At 49.5% G+C, this 24,454-nt stretch overlaps 9 protein-coding genes across 9 annotated transcripts; 5 read left to right on the forward strand and 4 right to left on the reverse strand.

The window, feature by feature from the left end:
* Nucleotides 1–284: 284 nt before the first annotated feature.
* Nucleotides 285–1,100, forward strand: VTN00DRAFT_4653 (uncharacterized protein; the record flags this gene model as incomplete). Its single annotated transcript, XM_069431099.1, has 1 exon — nucleotides 285–1,100. The coding sequence occupies one exon, from the start codon at nucleotides 285–287 to the stop codon at nucleotides 1,098–1,100; it is 816 nt and encodes a 271-aa protein (XP_069290168.1).
* Nucleotides 1,101–4,078: 2,978 nt separating this feature from the next.
* Nucleotides 4,079–6,593, forward strand: VTN00DRAFT_4654 (uncharacterized protein; the record flags this gene model as incomplete). Its single annotated transcript, XM_069431100.1, has 5 exons — nucleotides 4,079–4,334; nucleotides 4,590–4,874; nucleotides 4,935–5,084; nucleotides 5,960–6,110; nucleotides 6,155–6,593. The coding sequence occupies 5 exons, from the start codon at nucleotides 4,079–4,081 to the stop codon at nucleotides 6,591–6,593; spliced, it is 1,281 nt and encodes a 426-aa protein (XP_069290169.1).
* Nucleotides 6,594–7,246: 653 nt separating this feature from the next.
* VTN00DRAFT_4655 (uncharacterized protein) lies at nucleotides 7,247–8,006 on the reverse strand (the record flags this gene model as incomplete). The annotated part of the gene is made up of 2 exons (XM_069431101.1): nucleotides 7,247–7,291; nucleotides 7,377–8,006. The coding sequence occupies 2 exons, from the start codon at nucleotides 8,004–8,006 to the stop codon at nucleotides 7,247–7,249; spliced, it is 675 nt and encodes a 224-aa protein (XP_069290170.1).
* An 862-nt stretch (nucleotides 8,007–8,868) lies between these two features.
* Nucleotides 8,869–10,344, reverse strand: VTN00DRAFT_4656 (uncharacterized protein; the record flags this gene model as incomplete). Its single annotated transcript, XM_069431102.1, has 1 exon — nucleotides 8,869–10,344. One exon carries the CDS (start codon nucleotides 10,342–10,344, stop codon nucleotides 8,869–8,871), a length of 1,476 nt encoding a protein of 491 aa, XP_069290171.1.
* A 358-nt stretch (nucleotides 10,345–10,702) lies between these two features.
* Nucleotides 10,703–11,632, forward strand: VTN00DRAFT_4657 (uncharacterized protein; the record flags this gene model as incomplete). Its single annotated transcript, XM_069431103.1, has 2 exons — nucleotides 10,703–10,878; nucleotides 10,978–11,632. 2 exons carry the CDS (start codon nucleotides 10,703–10,705, stop codon nucleotides 11,630–11,632), a joined length of 831 nt encoding a protein of 276 aa, XP_069290172.1.
* A 693-nt stretch (nucleotides 11,633–12,325) lies between these two features.
* VTN00DRAFT_4658 (uncharacterized protein) lies at nucleotides 12,326–14,038 on the forward strand (the record flags this gene model as incomplete). The annotated part of the gene is made up of 3 exons (XM_069431104.1): nucleotides 12,326–12,489; nucleotides 12,567–13,336; nucleotides 13,434–14,038. 3 exons carry the CDS (start codon nucleotides 12,326–12,328, stop codon nucleotides 14,036–14,038), a joined length of 1,539 nt encoding a protein of 512 aa, XP_069290173.1.
* Nucleotides 14,039–14,674: 636 nt separating this feature from the next.
* On the reverse strand, nucleotides 14,675–15,684 carry VTN00DRAFT_4659 (uncharacterized protein; the record flags this gene model as incomplete). The annotated part of the gene is made up of 2 exons (XM_069431105.1): nucleotides 14,675–15,487; nucleotides 15,550–15,684. 2 exons carry the CDS (start codon nucleotides 15,682–15,684, stop codon nucleotides 14,675–14,677), a joined length of 948 nt encoding a protein of 315 aa, XP_069290174.1.
* Nucleotides 15,685–19,960: 4,276 nt separating this feature from the next.
* On the reverse strand, nucleotides 19,961–21,238 carry VTN00DRAFT_4660 (uncharacterized protein; the record flags this gene model as incomplete). The annotated part of the gene is made up of 4 exons (XM_069431107.1): nucleotides 19,961–20,287; nucleotides 20,347–20,702; nucleotides 20,773–20,841; nucleotides 20,902–21,238. The coding sequence occupies 4 exons, from the start codon at nucleotides 21,236–21,238 to the stop codon at nucleotides 19,961–19,963; spliced, it is 1,089 nt and encodes a 362-aa protein (XP_069290175.1).
* Nucleotides 21,239–21,423: 185 nt separating this feature from the next.
* On the forward strand, nucleotides 21,424–22,356 carry VTN00DRAFT_4661 (uncharacterized protein; the record flags this gene model as incomplete). Its single annotated transcript, XM_069431108.1, has 2 exons — nucleotides 21,424–21,475; nucleotides 21,530–22,356. 2 exons carry the CDS (start codon nucleotides 21,424–21,426, stop codon nucleotides 22,354–22,356), a joined length of 879 nt encoding a protein of 292 aa, XP_069290176.1.
* Nucleotides 22,357–24,454: the final 2,098 nt, after the last annotated feature.

Raw genomic sequence — 24,454 nt, forward strand, 5'->3', positions numbered from 1 at the left:
CCGAGATCCTGCGGCGTTAATACGGCTGGGGCGGCGCTTGAACGGCGGAGAGGGAACTCCACCTCCGCAGACGAGACGTGATCATGTCAAAGAGAATATTGAGACTCGGATATAAGGTGCGCAGGAAAGAGGATAAGAGACTGCGTTACTCGGCGAATTCTATCGATCTGACAATAACCCTAATCGATCAGCCGATCGGCCAATCAAAGGTCACGAAGGACTAGTATACATCCTCATACTATATCCCTGAAACATCACACATTACACCCATATTTACATCAAATATGGCCATCTCAAACGGAGCAAACGGAAATACCTCTCACGGCCGCCTCCAAGGCAAAAAAGCCCTCGTCACCGGCGGCGGCATGGGCATCGGCGAAGCCATCTCACGAAAACTCGCCTCCGAAGGCGCATCGATCCTGATTGCCGACTTCAACGAGAAAGAAGGCACCCGCGTCGTCAACTCCCTCCGTGGAGAAATCGGCACGCAAGCCGAGTTCGTCTTCGCGGACGTCACCAAGCGCGCGGACTGGGACCGCATCGTCTCCGTGGCGCAGGAGAAATTCGGCCGGCTCGACATCCTCGTCAACAACGCGGGCACGGCATACGAGGCACAGTCCTCCCTGACCGTCTCCGAGGAAGCATTCGACAAGGTCTACGCCGTCAACGTCAAATCCATCTTCCACTCCGTGCAGACCGTCTTCCGCATGATGATCGAACAGCCGTCACCCGGCGGGTCGGTCGTCAATATCTCGTCCATCGCGGCCCTGCGGCCCCGGGGCAAGCTGGTCTGGTATAACTCGTCCAAGGCGGCCGTGTCGAATGCGACGAAGGCTCTGGCGCATGAGTTCGGGCCTCAGGGTATCCGGTGCAATGCTGTGTGTCCGGTTCTGGTGCCGACGCAGCTGGCCAATAACTTTGTTCCGACGTTTGAGAATACCGAGGAGGGCAGACGTAAGGCTGCGGAGTTGTTTCAGATTCCGCTTGGTAGGTTGACTACGACGGAGGATGTTGCGAATACGGTGCTGTGGTTGGCGAGTGATGAGAGCTCGTTTATTACGGGGATGGATCATAATGTAGATGGGGGAAGGAGTATCTGAATGATGTTAAGGCTGCAAGCGTAATCATGTCAATCATATCATGAGGGGGAAAATCAATTAGTCCTGGCAAGGATGTCTTAACGATATTTCCCTCACATAGTACGCATATATGTATATACTATCTTCTCTAAACGAAAAAGTTTCAATTGGGTCATTGTTCTATCGAAGCGGAAGATACTAGAGAAAGAAAAATCCCATATTCATATATTTTACACTGGCAAGGATGAGGAATTTTGTGTACCAATGACCATGTTATATACGCACACAGGCTGTTAGTTCCTGAGCTGCTAAACTTATTCAGCTTAGAAATATATGAACAGATACGTGGAGACCTCTGCATTTTTTCTCCCTCTATTGTAACATTTTTTTTGATTGAAGAATACCCTGCCAGAAGGGTATAGTCCGCAAAGGGCTTAGCGTGCTATCATGATAACCTGGTGGATATGGTGATGTTACTGCAACCAAAGTTGAATACGGAAACTCACAGAAGCTTGCATGATACCTACCACTAGATGCCATTGGATCCAAGATGTTAAAGAGCTGGTGTATTAACCAAGTGATCTACCCTTTCTGAAAGCTTCTTGAGTTCGTGCTGTGTGAGTATTAAGATGAGAGTATTAATTACTACTCAGAGACAATTGAGGAGGAATGAAGCGTTTGATAGGTAACGAAATGCCTAAATCTAGTCACATTTTAGACACAGATCTTTGTAATCATGACCTAGAATAGCTCCATACTATGTTACTATGCTAGTACGACTTAATTATGTGCTGCTGTCGTGGGTGTAAGTCAGAGCGCGTTGAGACCTCGAGATATTGCGTGACGAGGTGACCCTGAGCCCTAGCCCTGAGCCCTATGCCCTAGGCAAGTCGGCGCGGCTGACCTTCTGCCCCGCTGGCATGCTACCTTATCAGTTAAAAACAACTAAAAATGGCTGCTTTTCAAAATGACCATCCATCTAGGAAGGGAGCATTCAATACCCCTGATTTTCTTCTGCTTCTTGTGTCATATTTTGCTTTTTTAAGCCTTTGCTATTGGATTTTTCAATATCCTCTCAAGCTCACTGTGGCTCATCTGAGGGATACTCATCTACTAGTAGATCCTGTCCTGGATTCACCATCAGGTTCCAGATTGTCGCTATGCGCCGGGTTGTTTGCAACGCTGTTTCTGCACAGATTTTGACCTCTCTCTCTCCTTGGCAAGCATTCATACAAAGGGCGCAACTGTGATGTTAGGTACTAATCATCATCCTATCTAGCTCTAGACTTGATCATGGCGGCTAGAGTCCACTTCATTGGCTGTCAAAAACAAGGGTTAATGCCAGGGTATACAATCGGCCAGCCAATAACAGAAACAACGAAGTTTCCCCTGCAGAGTCCGACATGATGCGGGAAGGCTGTTTTGAGACCTGTGCCAATAACTTGTTGACATCTGTTTGCTTGACTTCGGCTGAGTTCCTGGTGATTCTGCGCACTGCTGACCTACTCGGGCTCAGTTTGAGCACAGTTGACATGACCGATTCTCAGAAGAGGAAAGATATGCCTCATAAAACGGAGGACCTTTGTGCAACCGTTGTACTTCTCACAGCAGAGACAGATTCTGATTGCTGCCTATCTAGTTCTCCATGCTCAACGACATGCAGCTGATCCTGGGTGACACCGATCTCTTGCCATGGCGAATCGAGTCCGGAATTGTTACTTGGTTACATACTGGCAGGTTGATAGGCCAGCCTACTGCTGAGTACCCTTGATACTCAGTAGGCGCTCTACTTGGCCTAGTTGTGTTTTATCGAGGCCCATTCTGAACTCTTAGTTCAATATCGCTACTAGATTTGACCTACGAAGACCAGGCCTCCCAACTTTGACGACCCAGTTGTGACTCGGAGCCGGATGAGTGCGTAACATATTTGTCCACCCCTTCCCAAAACTTCTCTGTCCTGCTTGCAACCGAGTTGACATTGGCCTCCTCACACTTGGCACGTCATTAGTGACAAGCCTTGCAGTTGTGGCAGGCTACCATTCGATCAACTCTGCCAGCCTCATTAGCAAACAATAATTATGTGAAGACTACTGGCAGATTCCGGAAGAATGAGTCAATTGTCATGGCCGGCTCTTTTTTCGGCTTCACATACGTCCTCCTCGTAGGCAGAGCGAGTTTACATGGAACGATTTAATAAGACTTGGTGTGTACTCTCCCGCGTTTTTAAAGATTGCCCAGCCTGGATGATTTCCTACATCGACCAGCCATGGCAAAACCAAAAAAGAAGAACAACGATCACCGGAAACATCGTGGGAAACTTCATTCTCCAAATGCACCTCGACGCGACCCGGTTGAGCGGCGGTTAAGCCGCTTTTACGAGTCTCTCGTCCTGCTACACACGTTTGGGCGCACGAGAGAAGCGCATACCTATCCGGAGAATTTTCCTCATCTAAATATCTCGGAGCTGCCTGTCAGACACGTCAGACGCCAGTTTCTCGAAGAGTTAGCATATGTGTGCGATTATAAGAAAGGCGGGGACACTGTTACTGCCATCGGCCTGCAGACCACGCCACAGGGTTGCGTTTTCTGGATTGCAGCGAATACTTGCCCTGCCAAGAGAGTCGTGCCTTTCCTAAAATCTGTGCTGCAAAAACTGCAGGCCATTTCGAGAGACCCATGTGTACTCAGAGATGATGCAAAATACTCCTTATCTGACTACTGTATACACTTTGCGACCAAACGAATAAAGGCTTACCAGTCTCTTCTCAGACGACAGCTGAGAGAGTGTACCCAGCATCTTATTAAAAAAGCATCTGATGACTGTAGGTACAGGAAAGCTCTCTCTTCTCCGGTTATGACCTAATGTTATCTTCGTAACTATAATGGCTGACTGCTCCCGAGGGATTGATCTAATATCATGGCTTGAAAAATTTGGAAATCAGAAACTGGATTCTGTTTCCCTATGCCGATTGGCATATGAAAACCGGCATAGCAGGTTTATGCGGCAGGTTATAGAGCTGAGTGTTGCACCTCCATACAAGAGCAGCGACGATGCCCCCCACAACGATTTCCAATTGCTGAGGCACTACATTGGACGCCTCGGACATCACATTCGAGCCGCCCAAAAACTGGTGGGCTGTGCGCCAAAACTAATAGGCTTACTTGATGAATTCGATGTTCGAAGTATTCCCACGCCCCCTAGAGCCGCCACACCCCCAACCGACGGAAAGACGAGACTGGACAGCATCATCGTCCGTATGCTACCAGCAAATTCACCCGATGTCAAATTTTATCAAGAAGCAGTCGCAAAAATGGACGAAAAAATAAACCTAACTGCTCGTATGTTGGGAACATACAGAGATCAGAATTTTCGACCACGGGTCCATGCCGAGATACAGGTTCTGGAGCACTTCTATGAGAATAAGTTGGCCTTCGAGGACGGTGACAGGTACATCGCATGCAGCAAGCCTGCGTGTTATTGCTGCTCGCTGTACTTCCGCCATCACCCAGGACGTTTCGAGGAGCCGGCATCTCATGGCAAGATCTATCTACGGTGGCGCCCACCAGACCTTCAACTTCAGAACAGTGAGACCAGCCAGAAGGAGCAAAGGGACATCCTTAATGCAATGATCAGACACATTCGAGAAGAAGTGCTCGAGCAGATACGGCAACGACAGAATGCAAGGGCATGGCATCCAGACTCAGTCACCGGAATTACAGAGTCAGTTCGGTTGGAACAGATAACAGCGACCCCTGGGTACAGCAAAAGGGACTTGGAGATCACAGAAAACTTAGGTAATTTTGCAGATCTTTCCCCGTCCTTGGTAATCGGCGCTACTAACCATCGAATAACAGACTCTCCTTTAAGTCCATGTACTTCTAGTGCGTATTCAGCAGAGGGGGAGAGCACTATGCGTAGGAACTCGTCCACCGGTTCTGTTTCAAGTCAGCTCACGAGTCATCTCCCTGCATCGGACTCGGATGACGCTGGCGTTGAAAGTGACTGTGAGCCAGAAGGCGGAGTTAGCCTGTGATTATGTTGTTATGGATGAGGTCAACTTTCATACCGTATGAGCAGTGGCAAGATAGCGTTAACAGGAGGGGGGTGGTAATTTCTACAGCCTAAGAAAGAATGATTATTAAGTTATGGATTTCACTGTGTTTTTGTATGTAACCGTCAATTCTTGTGCAAAGCAGATGGAACAGTGTTGTTATTCCTATCAAGGGGACACCTGTTTGAAACAACGATATCCAGTTGAGCTGCTTTCATGGCAGTATAAATTCCACTTGGTAGGCACTCCATCAAGCGCTTAAGATAGTCTGGCAGTTATATTAGGTTCTTTATCTTGACTGGTGACCGGCCGTTATTGATATTGACAGGGTTTTGATATCAGTGGGTCGCTAGGAGAGAAGAGCCAGTCCACCTCCAAGCTACTGGCAAAATATGAAGACATCCAAATCGGGTTAATTGTCTGACTTATTGGTCCAGGAACCTTCGGATACTCGCGTACTTCATGATCATATTCTACAGCGTGTCGCCGATAGCCCTGAGACCGCCGATCATCACGTATCAGTCTAACAGAAGCTCTATACACGCGGAAGCACACATGCAGGGGAACCAATCCGTGGCCGTTAACTCGAGGCTGGCTGACCCGGGTCATCCTATTGGGCTCAGAAAATCAGCCTGTCAGGCAGACCCAATTCGGCTGGAGCGAGGCTTTGTTTGCCTAGACGTTGTTACGTGGCAGACTCTGGGATCTTATGAGGCGCTTGACTGCTGTCACCTGAAATAAGATTCCCATAAACTCATCCCTCGGCCCTGACCCAAACGACCGTTTCAAAGTATCACAATTTGTTCAATCCATATTTGACAAGCATAGCTTTCCAAGCGGAAACAATAACGCTCGCAGATCTGACAGACGAGCTGCAGGCGTTCGGACTCTCTGAGCCTGAGCCTGAGTATCTCCTGTTCGATCCCACAGGGGACAAGGCGTGTGGCTTCGAAAGGAATTCAGTGACATACCTCGCTACGTATTTCGCGTGTCTACTTCAAATTCCGACGGCACAACTGACAGGTCCTGGGTGAAGTCCAAGGATGCCAGGTACGGCAGGGTGAACAGCACAGTGGATATCTTTGCTATGGATAACAATCAGCAAGTAGCCAGCATGCTCAATACACACCTCCGTTTGTGGGGCAGCCATGAAGACCCGGACAACTTGGTTGCCTGGACGAGCTCTCTATTGTTTGCGCTTCAGTATATCTTCTACCGGCACGCCGATTCGAGAGACAAATCGTGTCTGGATGAGATTGATCTGTGCGTGGTCGACACTGCCAGCTTTCCCGAGGGAGTATTCTTTCAAGACATGCATCTTATCCGTGTCTATCGTTCGTTTGACACAAGCCTGCAGCGCTTGGAGGGTCTCCGGAGGAAGAAGCACCGCGACTTCACAATATACTTTTACTTTGGAGAATACCTGTCGCAGGGTGCGCTGAAAATCGAAGACAAGTGCTAAATTGTTTCAGCACAGGCAATGTATTTGTAGAGACTCTGGACGCTCGAACAAGGAAATCCCAAGAATGTCAGCAACTATAAACGCGAGTCTGTCATAGAATTTCGTCTTTTCGCATGCTTTAATTTTCAGATTTAACTCAGTCCCCTGGTGCGAATAACAGTTATTGCATGAACAACGCTCTTCGAGCTTTTGAAAATGCAATTTCAAACCCGGGAAATCAGTGTGTGATAAACCCGGTTCCAGGGGACACAGTACACCATGCCCAGGAACACCTGAAATACGTGATATAATACCTGATATCACTTTATCCTTCTTGAAGGGGTTCAACTTGAGCTCCATAAGATCCTTATCCATGGGCCTGGAGTGTCCTAACTTATCAAAGGGGTTAGTGTCGAACAATCCACTGTAACTAAACTGTATATTTTCCATGATAAGCCGGGTCGCATAGGGAAGCACTTCCATCAGAGCTCGATGCGCAGAACCTGTGTCTAGGTCGTATTTCTGCAGCAACCATTGACCATATGTTTCAATGTCGACCATCCCCGCACAGGGGGCTGCTGCACCAGCAACGAGAAGTTCAGTGGGCCTGTCAATGGAATGTTGAATTAAGATGTGAAAACTATGAGAGCCACTGTTGTCTTTGCCTGCAATGACTACAACTCTGGAATTGGGCTCATCGAGGACCTGTACGCCATTATCTAGGAATATGGAAGGTGGGTTTCCAAGACACCATTTTGCGAACGCAACAACCCATGGTGTGCAAGAAGTTGTCCTTATACTCACTCTTATTATCTCAGACTCACTGATCCTCGACAATTGGCGAAAGGCGTCCACGAGCTTTTCTAATCCCTCCGTGGGCGAATACGAATTGGAGACCTTCCAATACTTGCGATGTCCTTCAGTCATACCAGGACACTGACGGAGAAATACCTGCCAGCCGACAACCATGTCTATGAACCCACACCAATGGCATCTTGGCTCCAGTCTCTCCAGCAGGTCCTGAAGCTGCCTGGGGGTGGGAAGGAGCGTCTTGTCCGACGCCGAGCTTATCAACATCGCAGCAAGAGCATTGGCGCCTGCAAAAGCCCCCATGGATGTCACCATTGCTGCAGTCAAGCATAGGAACTGTATACCTGCCAAACTCTTGCTTATCTGTGATGCCAAATCTTCAGCCTGAAAGCCAACCAACACTCGAAGGAACTGAACAGGTACCGGTTTCGCAGTTCGCGACATAAGGGCATCGACTTTCTTGCATGTCTCTTGGCACATCGTGAGTGTATTACCGAAACGTTCATACGCCAAAATAGCTAAGGGCTGGACGTTATCGGTAGAGGCTGCTTTGAATATTCCGCGAGCAACTGATAAGACTGAATTGACGGAGGAGTCAAGGCTCCACTGCAACTGAACTGCCATGGTTGACTGCGCGATTTGAGTGTGGCTGTCAAGATTGAAATAGACACAACAAAATGGATCGTTTTTGGAGAAAAAAGAACGGCATCAGTGACGGATGTTGACGTAGATAATGCCCGTCTTTGGGATCTGATAATCCGGGGGTTGTTCTGTTTTACATCCGCTTTCCCAAACAATCCCGCCTTCACTACGGAGTGCGTTAGTCGGGCCATTGAGTTTATTGGCTGACTGGCCAAAGCCTAACTGAAATGTCTGGTTACTGGAGGCATTATTTGAGTGGCCTTGTGGCAGCCTTGCATTTAGGGTCTTGGGCTTCAACTCCCTAAATTCAGCCTTGCAGCGCAACTTGGGCCATGCCACCCGGGTCTGTCCCCTAGTCTGCCTAATCTACTACCTGCACTATCTCTGAACCAATTTGATTTCCCTTCTGTTACCTGCCCCTCATTCATTCTCTTCCTGGACCCGCTCCAGTTCCGCTGAGATTCTTCATGCCCAGCCACAGTTTGCAGAGAAAGTCGATGCTAGTCGGAGGCTTAGTGAGGTTCTATGTGCGCAGCACAATTTTGGCAACACGTTGAAGCATATGAAAAGGAGTGGCATGCTTACTGATGTCCTATACGCGCTGCCACCAGAAGATAACCTAGCGCATGTTGGTTCCGGCGCATTCAGAGTAGCACTTAAGTTGTTTCCAGTGCTGGTGTGAGCTGAAGCATTTTCTATGCTTTAAAGCAATAATAGTTATAGAAACATTTAGTAAGCCAAGTATTTGGTAGACGGTAGACTTGCAATTTTTGCGGGTTGGGTTAACAAGTCTAGTAGATGGTATGTCTGTAAGTCATAGTAAAGACGATTTATATACACAAAATTACGCATCTGGCACAGCCAGTACAATAGTCTTGGTGACACAGAACTCCTCCACGCCCCATTTACCACCCTCAGAGCCAAACCCACTGTGCTTGGCTCCTTGGAATGGAAGCTCTCCCGCGGCGATGACTCCAGTGTTGACACCAACCATACCCGTATCCAGCTTCTCAGCCACGCGCCACATGCGCGCCGCGTCGTTCGTGCAGATGTAACTGCCCAGGCCGACCTCAGACTTGTTCGCCATGGCGATGACCTCTGCCTCGGTATCGAATGGGTACAGAGCAGCCACGGGGCCGAATATCTCCTCGTTGTGGGAGAGCATGTCGGCGGTCATGTCAGCCAGAACAGTGGGCTGAAAGAAGTTGCCGGGTCCATCAATGGGTTTTCCTCCCTGGAGAACGCGGGCGCCCTTGCTAAGCGCATCCTGGACATGAGTCTCGACCTTCTTCACGCCTCGAGATGTCGTGAGCGGACCGACGACGACGCCGTCGCCGAAGCCATCACCTGTGTTCAGCGCTTGGAATCGGGCCACTAGGGCGTCCGCAAGTGCGTCGTAGATGTTGCGCTGGACGTAGATGCGGTTCGCGCAGACGCAGGTCTGGCCCGAGTTGCGCACTTTGGCGCCCATGAGAGCGTCGACAGCGGTTTTAACGTCGCAGTCGTCAAAGATGATGAACGGTGAATTCCCACCCAGCTCCATTGAGAGTTTCTTTAGCGAACTGGAGCACTGCTTCATCAGGAGCTTTCCGACAGCAGTGGAGCCTGTGAAAGACAGCTTCCTGAGGATGGGGTCCTTGCAGAGAGCCTGTCCAACTTCTACCAGCCTTCCCAGAGCCGTAACAACGTTCAATGCTCCCTTTGGAATGCCTGCGCGTTCACCCAGGGCTGCCAGCGCCAGGGATGTCAGGCTCGTCTCGCCGGCAGGCTTCAGCACAACAGTGCATCCGGCAGCGAGAGCAGCACCAGCTTTGCGGGTGACCATCGCAGCTGGAAAATTCCACGGCACAAGACAGGCAACGGGTCCAATAGGCTGCTTCAGGGCAAACTGGCGGTTGCGCGGGTTGGAGGAGGGGATGATATCGCCGTACAGTCGCTCAGCCTCGCCGGCGTAGAACTCGAGATAAGCGGCCGCGAAGGCGACTTCGCCTTTGGCCTCCGTGTACGGCTTGCCATTCTCAGTCGTGATCAGCTTTCCCAGGTCTTCAGCGTTCTCCAGCATCAGCGCCGCCCAGCGGCGTATGATCTGTCCGCGCGCCTTGCCGGTCACAGAACGCCAGCTCTCCCAAGCCTCGTCGGCGCTGCGAGAGGCTGCTGAGACGTCTGCAGCTCCCATCTCAGGGAGTTTGGTGATGACATTGCCAGTAGATGGGTTGACGACCTCGAAGTGTTCTCCTGTGCTGGCTTCGATCCATTCGCCGTTGATATAGCCCTTGGTGATGAACAACGAGGGGTCTTTGAGCTCGATTCCGGAAGCCATGGTGACTCAGCTCAACCGTTGAAAACTTTAACTTGAGATTTACTCCGTGAGAATCGATAAAAAGGTACCGTTCTAAATTCTATAAAATTAAAAACCGTCCGTTCTGATTCCTCCAAACCCCTCTTTAAACCCCCCAGAGCCTGCGGGGTTAAGCCGGAGATCGGCTACGTGCCGATACGGGGTTTCGCCCGGAAAGAAGTGCGATACAGCTTACAAAGTCGCGATATACACCTCTTTCACTGTACTTCTAAATACCGAGGTCAATCGTGTCTGTCAATGCAGGATTTCTCGCGTACTTGAAGACCTCTGACGGTCAGATACCTGTCAATTCATTCCCTGCGACGCTGGAGACTCCAACATGGCGCAGCAGGAGTACTCCATAGAGGAGTGCACCCGCCCCAACCACATGAAAAGTAAGCTCCAAGCCGGCCAGGTCGTCAGTGCCATGTCCATACGGTACTCGCGGGGTATTGAAATCGTGGGATATGCCAAGGCAGCCCGCATGGATGGCGTCTTGGTCGATCTCGAACATAGGTAAGTAATACCTCTTGCTAATCTTAGTAATTATATACATCCAACACCTAACTATACTCGCTCCACGCAGTATGCTGATGAGGTAATATGATTCTACAGCTCCATTGACCTCGACCAATGCGCCCAATTCACCATGGCTGCCCTGGCACATGGCATCACGCCCGTTGTCCGCGTTCCTGGCCTGGCCGGGGCTATGGTCGGCCGTGTCCTCGACGGAGGAGCGCAAGCCATCATCATCCCGCATGTCAAATCTGCCCAAGATGCCATCGAATCCGTCAGCGCAGCGAAATTCTTCCCAGATGGAACCCGCTCCGCTATCGCTGGTCTTTCAGCGCTGAACTACGGCGTCTTCCCGACGATCGTGGCCAACAAGGCTGTCAACGAGAACGTGCTTTGCATAATTATGATAGAGACCCTCGAAGCTGTGGCAGCCGTAGACGAGATCGCGGCCGTCCCCGGTGTTGACGTCCTCCTCATCGGGACAAACGATCTCACAGCGTGTCTGGGTGTCCCCGGGATACACGACGACCCACGCATCACAGAGGCGTATGCAGCTGTTACCGCGGCGTGTCGGAAGCATGGGCGTGCTTTGGGTATTGGAGGACTGTATGCGCGGAAGGACTTGATTGAGAAGTTTATCGGTATGGCGGAGGGGATTGGGAGGTTTGTAATGTGTGGGAGTGATCAGGATTATGTACTTGAAGGAGCTAGGAGGACGGCGGGCTGGTTGAGTGGGTTTAATCAAACGGCATAAAAGGGCTAATAATTCGATTTCGCATATGTCCGTATGTTATACCTTTTGCTTTGGTATTAGTACTAGTGTAAATACTACATATACTATCTTCCCAAGCAGTGACCACATAAGCGTTATGATATTGTGCTCCTTGGGACAAGAAACATCCTCCAAGCATGGTATCTATGAAGTACTCTGTAGAGCATCGACGATAGATAAAGTAACAGCCTCAGGCATCGACAAAAAGAGCTCCGTACAGAATATGTTTCCAACCGCACCAACCAACCGTTCAGTATATCCTCGGCTCCATACAAACAACGCTAACCCTAACCACATCTTCCCCGGTTCTTCGGTTCTCCACGCCCGCCCCACGGTGAAGAACAAAGAAAGCTCCTCCGCCCTAACTCCGCATGCCAGTCGACATTCTAGACTGACCCGGCGCGTACGTCCGCGGATATGCCTCCGGGTGACGAACTCAAGGGGTCCGTGAGTTCTGGGCGTCACGATGTTCGAGCATCTTAAAGCCGCAGGGATGGCCGCAGGTTGGCTGTGGACCCTGTTAACCTTGCTCTCTTTGCTCGCAGGCCGGAATCGCACGGCGGCACAAAGAATTGGAACAAACTGGAAGCGGATTTCGATGGACTTTGTTTTGTTTTCTGTACGGAAAGTTGAGATTTGGTTTGTTTGGTGAACAGGAAAGATAGTCCATCCATCATGGGGGTCCAGCAGAATCTCCGGCTATGGGAGAACAATGTCACGCATATCAACGAGCTAGGGGAGACAGTGACGACCAAGGTTGAGAGGAGGATGCCCCCGAATCCGTGGAAGATCCTGCGTCTGCCGTCCAAGTTGTCGTATTCTATGTTCTTCATTGGCCTGTATGTTCAACCCAGTCCGATCCTATCTAATTCTCACCATTGACTTAGGGTGCCTAATAATGTTCAATGTCTTCTAGGGCAGCCTGGACTGCGGACGGCTACGACTTTAACTCCGTCAACCTCGTCACAACCCAGCTCTCCGAGCGCTACGACAAACCCCTAACGAGCATCACCCTCTCCATTACCCTAACCCTTCTCTTTCGGCCCCTAGGAGCCGCCCTGATTGGAATCACCTCCGACCTCTTCGGCCGCAAGTGGCCCATGATCGTGAACCTGTGGGTCCTAGCCGTCTTACAGGTCGGGACAGCCTTTGCGAATACCTATGCAGGCTTCATCGCCGTGCGTGCCCTCTTTGGCGTTGCGATGGGCGGTATCTGGGGCCTTGCTGCGGCCATCGCGCTCGAGAATATGCCTATTGACGCCAGGGGTCTGTTCTCCGGGATTCTGCAACAGGGCTATTCCATAGGGTACCTCCTTGCCGCGGTGGTGAATATCGCTGTTGTGCCACATAACGCGGAAGGGTTCAAAGCTATCTTCCACGTCGGGGCGGGGTTTTCAGCCCTCGTGGCGATCATCCAAATGTTTGTGCCAGAGTCGAAGATCTTTCGCAAGTCCAAAGAAGAAGAAAGTGATGATAGAAGTGGTAATGAAGGAAGACAGGGGCAACGCAAGTCGCAGAGAAGACGGATCGCCCTGTTCGCGAAAGATCTCAGCCTCGTGGGGAGACAGTACTGGCGCATGTTCTTGTACTGCGTCCTCCTGTCAACCGCGTTCAATTGGATGTCGCACGGTGCGCAGGATATGTATAGCACGTATATGAAGCTGTCTAAGGGTTTTTCGAACTCCGGTCAGTCCGCCCCCCATTCTCTTCCCCTCTATCTCTCTCTCCCCTTTACAGTCCTAGTTATAGTAACTGACATCTTTATGTTCTGACTGTACTGCAGAAGCCTCCCTCGCCACAATAATAGGCCAAATCGGTGCCATCACCGGTGGCACCATCTGCGGGTACTACTCCCAATTCCTCGGCCGCCGCCTCACCGTTGTATTAGCCGTCTGCTTTGGGCTCGTCATGATCCCGCTCTGGACCCTCCCATCCACGTGGGGCCCTCTCGCGGCAGGGAACTTCTTCGTGCAATCCGCCGTCAACGGCGCATGGGGTGTCATGCCCGTCCTGCTGAACGAGTACTCCCCGCCGCAATTCCGGGGCGTGTTCCCCGGAACGGTGTACCAGGTCGGTAACATGCTGTCTGCGCCCGCAGCGGAGATCCAGACCGTGGCTGCGTCGGCGTGGATCGATGCGGATGGGAGGCCGAAGTATGGGCAGGTGATGACGATCACGCTGTGTGTAGTTTTCGCGGCTGTCGGGGTGATCACGGCTTGTGGGCAGGAGAGGTTGGGGAGTCATTTCGAGTTGGTGAAGAGGGCGGGTGCGGAGGAGAATATTGTTAGGGAGATGGTGGAGATGGGGTTGAAGACAAAGGAGGAGGTTGTTGCGGGCGCGCAGCATGTGGAGGATGTTGTCTCACAGGAGGAGAAACATGTCAAGTGAGGGTTTCGTGTTGAGACGGGATATACACTAGGTTGCCATATCTTTCGGCACCCCCTGCCACCTGTTTAAGCCACTTAGCTTGCCACTTTTTGCTGTATTGCAATCTGGGCTGGCTTTGTCTAGGGTCTGTGGCCCATCATGATACCTGGGTACCCTCCAATTGCTTCAAAATCACATGAGTATAGAATAGCAATCTGCCAAGACAATAGGCAGCAGGGGAGGGGGTGACAAGAAATATGGCGACCTAGTGTACAGTCAATAAAATCACATACATTGTACTGTAGATACCTGGTTATGTACATGAATGTCTAAGTCTTTATTCGTAATATTGAAGATATGCTTTCTTCGTCTCTTCAGATACATACAGTATAAACTATGGTTCATGTGGAATGAGAAATTTTCCGGATATCCAGGACAGGACTTTTGTTTTTGTTTGCTAAGTATAATAAATATCTTAAGACAAGATATCATTCCAGGAACCGTCGCAGTCAGTCCTGGACGTGAACAGAAAGTACTGAAGATGTGGACCAAGAACCTAATGGTGTAGGCTATATAGGTACTAAGTAAGCACCTCGGGCAGGTATGTAGAAAGCTAGCTAGTTCAGCTCCGCCGTCTTAAAAAGAGAACAACACTCATCACGACACGCTAAAGTCGACGGTCGGCGACGGAGGAGTCACCTCGATAATAGCAGGCCCAGCGACAATGGCACTGTCCGCGATGGAACTAGATACTTCCACGTTCGTCAGCATCGCGTAGATCTGGCCCTGCGCTTTCTGCGGGATCGCAGCCGTGACGACACCGGCTGAGGTGACCTGGGCTGAGACGCTGATGATGTCGAGGCCGCTGACAAAGGTGACGAAGAGCGTGGATGAGAGGGGCAGCGATTGATCAAAGGTGAAAGCTGCGATGACCCCTGGGGGAGAGGGGTTCGCGGTGTTGAGTGTGAGTGTCGGGAAAGCCTGGAACGGGAGCGCAGCGTTCGACGACGGACAGGACTTGAGGAAGGCGGACGCGATTGAGAATATGGCGCTAGGCGGAACAGGCGTGCCGACAATATTGGCTGACGCCGCTTCGAGGATGGCGGTTCGTTGGACGGACTGGTGTAGGCCTTCAGCGACCAGAATCGCGCCCGCAGCGGCAAGGATATCTTTGGAGGAGATGACGGGTGCACCTCCAAGGTAGGCTGAGACACCAACACCTTCCAGGACGGATGACAGAGCCACAAAGCTGACGACGTCCGTGTACGGGAAGTTGTATTCGCAGGCTACGACGGGTGTACCTCCCGCGGAGGTAATCGCCTGCTGGAGGAATTGAACATGCGCTTCTTCATCATGGGCGATGAACAGCAGATTCTGATAGAAGGATGAGCTAAACCCGGCCGCGAGGAAGTCAGCCTGGGAAAATTGTTGAAGAGCATTTTTATAGAAGACGTTCTCGAGGTGTTCAAGCTGTACAGGTCAGTGAGATATCCAAACATGTCAATGCCTCGACAGTACTATATGGTACCTACAGTCAAGGCAAACTGCAGCACATCAAGGTCGGTCACAGGCGCTTGGCGGTTTTCCAGAGACGCAGGCGCGGACAGCACACCAGGTGCCAGAACAACAGCGAGCGCAGCTCCAGAAGTGAACTTCGTAAACTTCATGATTAAATCAAAATGAACGACAAAAGGGAATTTCTAGAACCAAGATTGGATGAAATGACCAGCATTTCCAGAGAATGAAAGACGACAGCAACAAGGAGTGAAGTGATGCAGCAGTAAACCTCAACAGGTTGAATAAATAAGTAGCAAAACGACGGGGAGACGATCCTTTTTCACAGCAGCCTCCCTCCTCCGGATCTCCATTCGGCCGAAGAGGGAGTATGGGATCCTTGTTAGTGCTTCTTGTCAAATTGTGCTTGCACGATCTCACAACTATTGAGGTCATATAGCGCACTACCATCTTGAGACAGGAACCAGTAGCAAATTTTCCTATTTGGGTAATCTGAGACGTCAAGTGTAACCTGCACGGGGGCCAAGACCTGCTGCCAGAAGCGGGCTTGAAGTGCATTGACCGCCATAGCACAAGTGCGTAAAGATCACCCCGAACAGGCTGCAGATTAAGCTTCGCTTCCAGATGTGCCGTAAGAGTAATCAGAGCATTTCTCCATCAAGGTGTTTCCACATGCTACTCCTGAGTTCTCAAGTTTTGAGGAGCCTTGCAGATCCGTAGATATCTGGAGAACCTGGATTTTGGGGCAGATCCAAACACTGTTTGAAGCAAAGTGCGATAGGGTCCTTTTTCCAAACCGTCACTCAGCAGTTAGTATAAGCAGGTAACTCAATGCGTCGGAGAAGTCACCATCCGATATCAATTGCTTGAAGGGTAGAAGCGGTTCCATCCTAGTTTCAGTCAGTTAAGGTCCGAGACGCATGGATGTCCATGGCTCGAGCCCATTAGGGAAAGCGTCCGCAGGCTGAATCCGCAAAGTGACAAGACTGGCATTTGTCGATTGCCCTCCTGGGTAACCGAATATTAAGGGACATCGGGGGTGTTTAAGAAGGTGTGAGCAGTGAGACAGAGCTCCCAGGATGAGACGAAGCACTCCGTAGTGATCGGGTACAGCACAGGGGAGTTAACTAACTAGTTATGTTAACGTAATCCACCACCGAGCCGTGCGCCCAACGCGACCGCGTCAGATTCATCATTTGATGCCATTCAAACCACCACCATGCCACCAGAACGGCATAAAAAGTCAAAGGATTTGATTGAACAAGAAGGGAGGATCTTATTGGCTATATCAGCCATTCAAAAGGATCAAGTCAGTGGTCCTGCTGAAGCAGCATGCATTTTCAATGTTCCACAGTCAACACTACGCGACAGAATCAATGGCAGCAAGAATCGACATGGAAGTCGTGCCAATGGGCATAAGCTTTCAATTGCTGAGAAGGATTCAATTGTACAATGGATATTATCTATGGACAAGTGTGGAGCATCTCTCCAGCCAGCAGCTGTACAAGATATGGCCAATATTCTCATCACTCAACATGATCCAAAGGCACCTCTGCAGCAGATTGGAAAGAATTAGGTTTACAAGTTTATCAAGCACTGGGATGAGCTTAAAACCCAATTTGCATAAAGATATAACTACCAGCGAGCTAAATGTGAGGATCCAAAGGTTATTCAGGAATGGTTTGATCTTGTACAGCATATTATTATGGAGAAGGGCATCCTGCAGGAAGATATTGTCAGCCGAATATTACCACTATAATCTGGTGGTATGTCAAGAGACCTATCAGTCTAGTTAGCACACGCCGATTCGGATCTGCAAAAGGTCATAATCCCTGCAATAAAGGAATCATACTGTCTATACCCGAAACCGGCTATTTTCCTTTGTTACATCCTTTTATATGTCATGAAAATGTCTCGGGATTGTTAAATAAAGACATATTCGGAAGATCTTAATCCCTAATTCCATAAGAATAAATAGTCAGTTAGTTAGGTAGATTCGAATAATCAGAGCTTTTCATCATACCTTCGGATTACTAGGTTCGCGCAATATGACAGATATCTACAACTTTGATGTGAAGATCCAAAGATCATCCATGAATGGTTTCAACGTGTGCGAGATATTATTCAACAATATGGTGTGGTTGATCAAGATGTCTATAACTTTGATGAGACTGGCTTTCAAATGGGTATGATATCAACTGCTAAAGTTATCACTGGCTCAGATCAATCTAGCCATGCCAGATCTATACAGCCTGGAAATCGCGAATGGGTGACTGTCATTGAATCAATCAATTCATCTGAATGGGCCTTACCTCCCATGATTATATTCGCGGGAAAGATGCACCAAGCTTCATGGTATAGAGATATACCATCTCACTGGATAATTGGGGTCAGTGAGAATGGCTGGACAAATAATCAACTTGGCTTGCTTTGGGTCAAGGAGATATTCCATAAGCATACCCATGCCCGTGCAATTGGAAAATATCGATTGTTGATTCTTGGTGGCCATGGAAGCCATATCACACCTGAATTTGATGTTATGGCACAGCCTAGGAATCTCCGATAAGACAGTGAGGGGGAGAATCTATCACGTGACAATGGATCAAGAGTGATGGCCATGATCCATCAGGACCTTTGATCCGTCCGACCTCTTGATCCGTCCGACCTCTTGATCCAACCTGACCCTTGATCCATCCATGGTCATGATCCACCGGATAGGTATTTCTGAAGCAGAGTTCAACATGTATATAAGACGCTCCTTAACCATGGGGATTAGGACCCCGTGGTCAACTCAAATAGCAATCCTAGTTAACATTGCTAGTAATGACTCATTATCTATCTTTTCCTTGTCTTCTGTCCTTCAAGATAAACCCAACGATTCTCCGCCTAAGAAGTCTTAGGCCCGTCGTTACATTTGATCAGTTCTGCACCCAGAATATGATCATTCAATTATGTATGCTATCCCATTCCTCACATCTTCTTCAACCACTTGATGTTGGCTGCTTTGTACCTCTAAAAAAGGCATATGGGCAAAGGGTTGAAAAAAGCATGCATCTTGGCATCAATCATATTGATAAACAAGACTTCCTGATTGCATATCAATCTGCGCAAACAGAAGCCCTATCCACATCCAATATCTGCAGTGGATTTGCAGCTACTGGCTTAGTTCAGTATCAGCCTGATCAAGTGCTTTCGCGACTTCATATTCAGATGAAGACACCAACACCACCTACTACATCTCACAGCAATCAATCAGCATCCTGGGCCCCTGAGACACCTCATAATATCAAGGAATTGGAGCTTCAGACCTGGGCTCTTAAGCGCCTATTGAAACACCATTCTCAAAGCCCACCAAGTCCTGCAAATCAAGCTCTTAATCAACTAGTCAAGGGCTGTCAGATTGCAATGCATAATGCAGTCCTTCTGGCACAGGAAAACAAAGAGTTACAGGCTGCCAATCAGCGCCAAAAAAGAAAGAGGAATGCACCTAGGTCCTATATAGCTACTGGAGGTATTCTAAGAGGTGCGGAAGGACTGCAACATGCTTAAGAAGCTGATCAAAGGCAGGAAGGGGTGGTTGAGCAGCCAGATCTACAGCCACGAAAGCGGGCACCACCAACATGCAGCACATGTAATATAGTAGGTCATACTAGGGTGCAATGCTCTAGGCGCTAAGCAATTGATATATAGTGTATATAGCTTCAATACTTGCTGCGTTGATAGTCTGATTGCAATTTGAAAATATTTGGTAGTGGTTGGCTGGCCCGTTCGGTGGTGTGGCCCGCTCGGTGGTTGATTACGTTAGTTATATTCCCACGCTTCCGGCTTGAATATACTCGTGCAGCATGGATGTTTCAAGGACAATTGCCATACTGCCTACCTCTTATTCCTTATTAATAGACTTCCAGAACTTGAACTGGAGATACCCGACGTGTAATTGATGTGATAAAAGCAAAACCAGCATATCTCGGCATGCTTCCTCAGGCAGACATCGGTTTATATACCCTTGTAGGAATGACTGTCTCTATTGCATGTGCCAACTCGAGCAGGCACTCAGCTGGCAGCCAACGGGATAGGACGGAATACCTAATGTAACTAGAAATAGTGTCACATCAACGTGGAAAGATCAGTGCTAGATGTAAATAATTCAGCGCCGTAGATGTAATGGACTTAGAGCGGGGTAAGCCAATGTTTCCGATGCACGTTCGGACCTGCAGAAAACATGAAAGGAAAGAATCACGGATTCTGGGAGTCCCTAAAGCACTATTTGTACATACACAATCCCCTGTTACACCACGTGTGCCCGTCATGAATGAGACCTAGCAATGAGAACAGCACTACTACTAGGTGCTAATCATCAAATACATACTGCTACGCAGTTTCTTTCATTTGCTTTTCCCCACAAAAGCTTCCAGAACCTGTTGGTCCTTATTTCTTCTCATCCTCAAAACCCGCGTTGATGTTCAGTCCCAGACCCTGCGAATCCAGGTACAGCTTGTTCTTGCCGCCAGATTCCTGCAGGATCTGAGCAATGTTCCGGGCAGTCTCGATCCTCCGCAGCTCGATGTAACTCTTGCTCTTCTTGATGGCGTCACCGATGAGCTCAGCAGAGCGGGCCTCACCCTGTGCGCGGACGATGGTGGCCTGCTTCTCCTGGCGTGCCTTGTCGACAAGGAAGGCTGCTCTCTGGGCTTCCTGCTGAGCAACTTGTTTCGCTTCGACGGCGGCAGTGAATTCAGGGGAGAAGGCAAGGTGCTAGAAAGAAACATGTCAGTCATGTTAGAAGCTCGGAGATCCCTGACAGAGATACGTACAGTAAGGGACACATCGTCCAATGTGATGTTGAAGCGAGCAGCTCGCCTGGCAAGGTTGTCCCGGACGAGTCTTGCGACGTTCTCTCGCTGTGTGATCAACTGGCTGGCATTGAACTGCGCAACAACGCTCTTCAGCACCTCATTGACGATTGAGGGAAGCACTCTCTCATCAAAGTCCTGTCCAAGCGTGCGGTAGATCTGCGGAAGGGCCTCAATTCTAGGTCTCGAGAGCACACGGCAGGTGATGTTGACCATCTGCAGGTCCTTGGTACCGGTAAGGGACGCGACGTTGCGAGGCTTAGCGCGGACATCATAGATAATAGGAGTCTCCAGCCACGGAATTCGGAAGTGAGTTCCTGAAAGGAAACACGGAGAATCAGCATCCACCACGGCATTCTAGTGCACCGTTGGTGCGAACAATAATACCTTCGTTGTAGATCTCCTTCTTCACACCACCTATTCTGGAGTACTTGATCGCTCGGTGACCACCATCGACTAAAGAGCAGCGCATTAGCAAGCAACGTTAACATCGGCCTCTAAGTATTTGGTTCTCACCGTTAAAGAGGGAGTTCGACAACACATATCCTCCGAGACCCAGCAGGATCGCAGTTCCTACAAGGCCGGCGCTTCCTCTGGGCGCCCCGCCAGGGAAGCCTCCGAATCCACCAAAGGGACCCCGCTTTCCACGATTCTGCAGCATAAGCTGCAATCTCTCCCACTGTTCTCGTGGGTTGCCAGCCATGATGTCGTTTAGGGGTTCTGGGGTTGCTACTGCACCGCCTTCGGGTTGTCTGGAGATGGGCGTGCGGGTGGAGGAGCTCGCCGGAAGTTCAAAAGTTTGGGCGATCGCCCTAGTACCGATGGGGACAGCAGCAGGACTCGCTTTGAACATCGCCGCGCCGCGACGCTTTTCGAGCACATCCCGCCACTGCACCGGCTTTTACAGGTATATAGCCGGCTGTTCTTCTCCATCTCTGTTCGCAGACCTCGTCCGGTCCGTCCTAATTAGATTACGCCCCCTTTGAACGCCACTGCACGAGTTTTTCAGCTTGTTTCGAGTGTCCGCTCCGTCGCAACATGGCTCCCGAAAGGACCGGGAAGAGTGTCTTCCTGGGCAATATACCCTACAGTGAGTGATTCCCTGCAGTTACCCAAGCTCTGTGAATTTACTAACTGTCTGAAGACCTCACCGAAGAGCAGGTGAAGGACATACTCAGCTCCGCTGGTACTGTCACCAAGTTCCGTCTCATGATGAACCCCGAGACTGGAAAACCAAAGGGCTACGGATTCGCCGATTTTGCAGATGCAGATGCTGCCGCCTCCGCTGTGCGAAACTTGAACGACTACGAGATTATGGGAAGGAAGATTCGGGTGGATTGGCCGCACAACAACGAAAAGGACTCGGTGCCACCGGACTACTCGCAGCAGTCGCAAGTGCCAGGCCAGGACAGTCAAGCTGGGTTCCAGCAACAGTCCGCAGCTCTCCCTCCTCTGCCCCCGGGAGTAGAGGTGCCACCACATCTTGACTGTCCAAATGCCATTTCTCAGACACTCTCCTCGCTTCCCCCTCCTCAGCTGCTCGACGTCCTGTCCCAAATGAAGTCTCTAGTCATGGCAGACCCTGCCCGAGCCACTGAATTGCTGCGGCAAGCTCCTCAGCTCGCGTACGCGATCTTTCAAGCCCTGCTCCTTATGAACCTCGTCGACTACAGCACCCTTGGCTCTGTTGTCGAACAGGCCGCACAGCCCGCTGCCCCTCAGACTAGCCAGGCTTTCCAACCTTATGGGACCATGCCTGGCCAGATATCGACTCCGCCTGTTCAGAACGCGCCTTATGCTCCACCACCTGCGGCCCAACAGGTGCCGCAGCAGAAACAGATCCCCGGTCAGGAAGAGCTATTACAGCAAGTCCTGAACATGCCCCAGGCTACTATCGATGCACTTCCGCCGGTGGAGAGGAGCCAAATCATGTTACTAAGACAACAGTTGATGCAGAGTGGAATGAGATAGGTTCCGTCTGGAAAAGTACTATGAGGATATGTTCCGTGTTTTTTTCATTCTGCACATGTGTGGTGGTCCTTTGACTGGGAATGGGATGGCGCAAACGGTGATTCAGTGATTGTGTTGCATTGTTTGATGCTGAAATTATGGGTTCTTTTTCAAAACAACTTCCGGCCATGACATTGTCATATTGTCTTTTCGAACAATGGTCGTCACGTGCTTCATCCGCCTCAATTCAGAATGTCTCTAGGTGACTTTACTATGTAGGTAATTACCGAGTGTCTTCCATATTAGAATCATAAGTACCTTTCAAAAGCAGATCAGACCTTTGCTTGCGTTCTTGTTGTGATCTCTGGAAAGTACACTGTTCTTTGGCTCCAAAAAATTCTAGAGTTAGTAAGCAGAGCTACTCCCTGGTTTTTGGCTAAATGCTTGGCACAACTCTGTATCAACGTCCGCTGATCAGGTTGAACCTTCTAGCCATCACGAATTTACAGTCGGGCGGCAGTTTCAGAGTTCTCATAATACTTTACCGTCACATCGAGATGAATCTGCTCTTAATGGCTTTATTCGATTCCCAGTCCTTTTCTGGGACGTCATACCCAGCGTTTTCGGCACCGCTTTCATTCAAGGATCGCTCTCGGTAGTTATCCTGTGTGTGTACTTCTCGTCTCTTGATCATTTCGTATTTTTCATAGTTCTCTTTGAAAAATCGATTAACTTAGAGATATGGAATATTTATTTCACGTTCAGATGTTCCAAATATGTCTTTACTGTTTCTTCGAGCATTGTTGATCACTGCCAGCTGTCCGTTTTTTTTTACTGTTTCTCTCATTATCTCTAATTCTTGAATCGTCAGTATTCTTTTCGTTGCTCCATTAAATTTTTCGACCGTACCAATACATCACGTTACTATAACATGCTCTCTGGAGATGTTTAACATAGTCATTGCTTCGATACATATTTCCAATTTCAAATTGTTATTGGCGGGATTGAAGCTCTTACTGATGGTATATTTGATTATAGCACTTGGTACCAGAATTTGGTGAAATAGGAGATGGATGAATTGGTTGACCTTAGGCTGATTTATTCTACGGGGTCATTCCACGCATGCGACCCGGTTTGGCTGAAGCTTCTGGAGCCCCTGCGCTGGAGAAATGCGCCTAAAGAATACTCTCAACCATGCTGGTGAAGAATTCATGCAGTTTAATGGACACTCCTCTGGAAGCAGACCTCATGCTATCCAGAAAAAAGGTGAAATATTTTGAACTGGAACTCTATAACTTCGATTTTATAGATGGACAACTGTGGGGCTTGGAACAAGTGTTCTATCTCATAATGCATCCAGTGGTGCCCAGGATTCTAAACATCATGCCCAGTCGCAGGCAACGACAACGGCGGACCCCCGCCCTATTGGTAGTTCCATCCTTCAAACCCGACGAACCCCCAAACAAAGGGCTTGTTCTGTTGTCTCCACACTTTGTTTGCTTCATTCATGCTAACTCACTTCACAAGCGGCGAATTTCCAATCTCACTGCCTTTACCACCGCTCCCATCCCTCTCTACCTTCACCCACGTGATCAAACGTGACCCATACTTACCCTCATTCTATCCCCCCTTATCCTTCACTTGTTGTATCCAAGAGATAAATATCTGCCAGAAAACTTGGATATTTCATTCTTAGACTCTGTATACAATTTATTCTTGGTTTTTCTGGGTGCTGGGCTGTAAGAGAAGACCTATCCTCGTCGAGTCAATTTCTAGGCCCTCTGGTCTAGTAAACGGCGGGCGAAGAGATGCCGTCCAAAAAGACCAGATCCCAGAAACCGAAAGGTAAAGGAAAATTGACACGTCAATCTACAAAGCCTAAGTCGACTCCTTCAAAACGTTCGAACTCCAAACCTACGCGCCGACCTGTGCCTCAATCGACCGCCTCGACCGTCTCAGCACCTCCGACCCCTTCGGACCCCGTCGCCGGCGATGATCCTCCGGAGGTCCTTAGGACAAATTATCTCGCCGTAAATAGGAAAAGCCTTGACCTTAACCTCCCCCCGATACATAATCTGAAAGATATTTTTGATGACATTTGCAGAAAAGCAGTCAATTT

The sequence above is a fragment of the Thermoascus crustaceus genome (assembly GCF_041956765.1).
Source record: "Thermoascus crustaceus strain CBS 181.67 unplaced genomic scaffold VTN00scaffold_2, whole genome shotgun sequence".
NCBI lineage: Eukaryota > Fungi > Ascomycota > Eurotiomycetes > Eurotiales > Thermoascaceae > Thermoascus > Thermoascus crustaceus.